This window comes from Myotis davidii, unplaced genomic scaffold (assembly GCF_000327345.1).
Source record: "Myotis davidii unplaced genomic scaffold, ASM32734v1 scaffold1914, whole genome shotgun sequence".
Lineage (NCBI taxonomy): Eukaryota > Metazoa > Chordata > Mammalia > Chiroptera > Vespertilionidae > Myotis > Myotis davidii.
In genome coordinates this window covers 194,721-195,719 of record NW_006285311.1, presented here as the reverse complement: position 1 = coordinate 195,719, position 999 = coordinate 194,721, and the positions used below count along the sequence as shown (strand labels likewise).

Sequence of the window (999 nt, the reverse complement as noted above, 5' to 3'; positions counted from 1 at the left end):
GCCCAGCCCTGCCATGCGGGGCGCTGGCAGCAGGCACTGAGGGGAGGGGGCCCCCCAGACCTGAGCTCAGAGGGGTTCTCGCTTCAGGGACACGCGACCCACCCTGCAGAGGGGGGCGAGGTTGGGGCCACCTGAGGCCCTGGCTTCCCAGACAGCAAGCTGCGTGGGCCCCGGGTGGGTCTCCCCAGGCCGGGCACGGCGGGCGAGGGCAGGAGGGGCAGTTGTGGGCGCAGACAGGGAGCTGGGAGGGGGCCCTTTCACTGACATACTCAGTGTTGTGCCAACACCTGCCACGGGAGCAGGTCTCACTGCCTTTGCTGGTCAAGACTGCACCCCAAGTCTCCCTCCCCCCCAGCCTCTCCTGTTTTTTTAAGTATATTTTTATTGATTTCAGAGAGGAAGGGAGAGGGAGAGAGAGAAACATCGATGCTGAGAGAGAATCACTGATCCACTGCCTCCTGCACGCCCCCCACTGGGGATGGAGCCCGCAACCCGGGCCTGTGCCCTGACCGGGAATCGAACCCTGACCTCCTGGTTCCCAGGTCGACGCTCAATCACTGAGCCACGCCGGCCAGGCAGTTCTACTTTTCTAGAAAAAGTATTTTTATTTTCATCTGGTCCACGCCCACTGCATGGACCTCAGCGCCCCTGAAGGGTCAAGAGCTGGGGCTTGAAACGCTCTGCCGTCCCTGCTCCCCAAACTCCGCATGACCCGGTGGGAGCCCCCCGAACCCCGAAACCGCCTCAAACCGGTAACCCAGGGCCCGTGTGTGAGTGAAAACATCTGTCCCTGCCGTTTCCCTCCAAGCTGCGACCCGCCCTGCGTCCCATACCTGGGCATGTACCTCACCGACCTGGCCTTCATCGAGGAGGGGACCCCCAACTACACGGAGGACGGCCTGGTCAACTTCTCCAAGATGAGGATGGTGCGTTTCCCACGGCCCCCACCCGGCCCGGCCCCTCCCGGGGAGAACCGGGGACCCGGGCGGGAAGGGGCTG

At 63.9% G+C, this 999-nt stretch overlaps 1 protein-coding gene across 1 annotated transcript in view; it reads left to right on the top strand.

Moving 5' to 3' along the window:
• Nucleotides 1-999, top strand: part of RASGRF1 (Ras protein specific guanine nucleotide releasing factor 1) — a 78,780-nt gene that overhangs the window by 73,979 nt on the left and 3,802 nt on the right. The window contains 1 exon segment of the mRNA XM_015558976.1: nt 809-926. Within this exon segment, the coding sequence (XP_015414462.1) occupies nt 809-926 (118 nt within the window).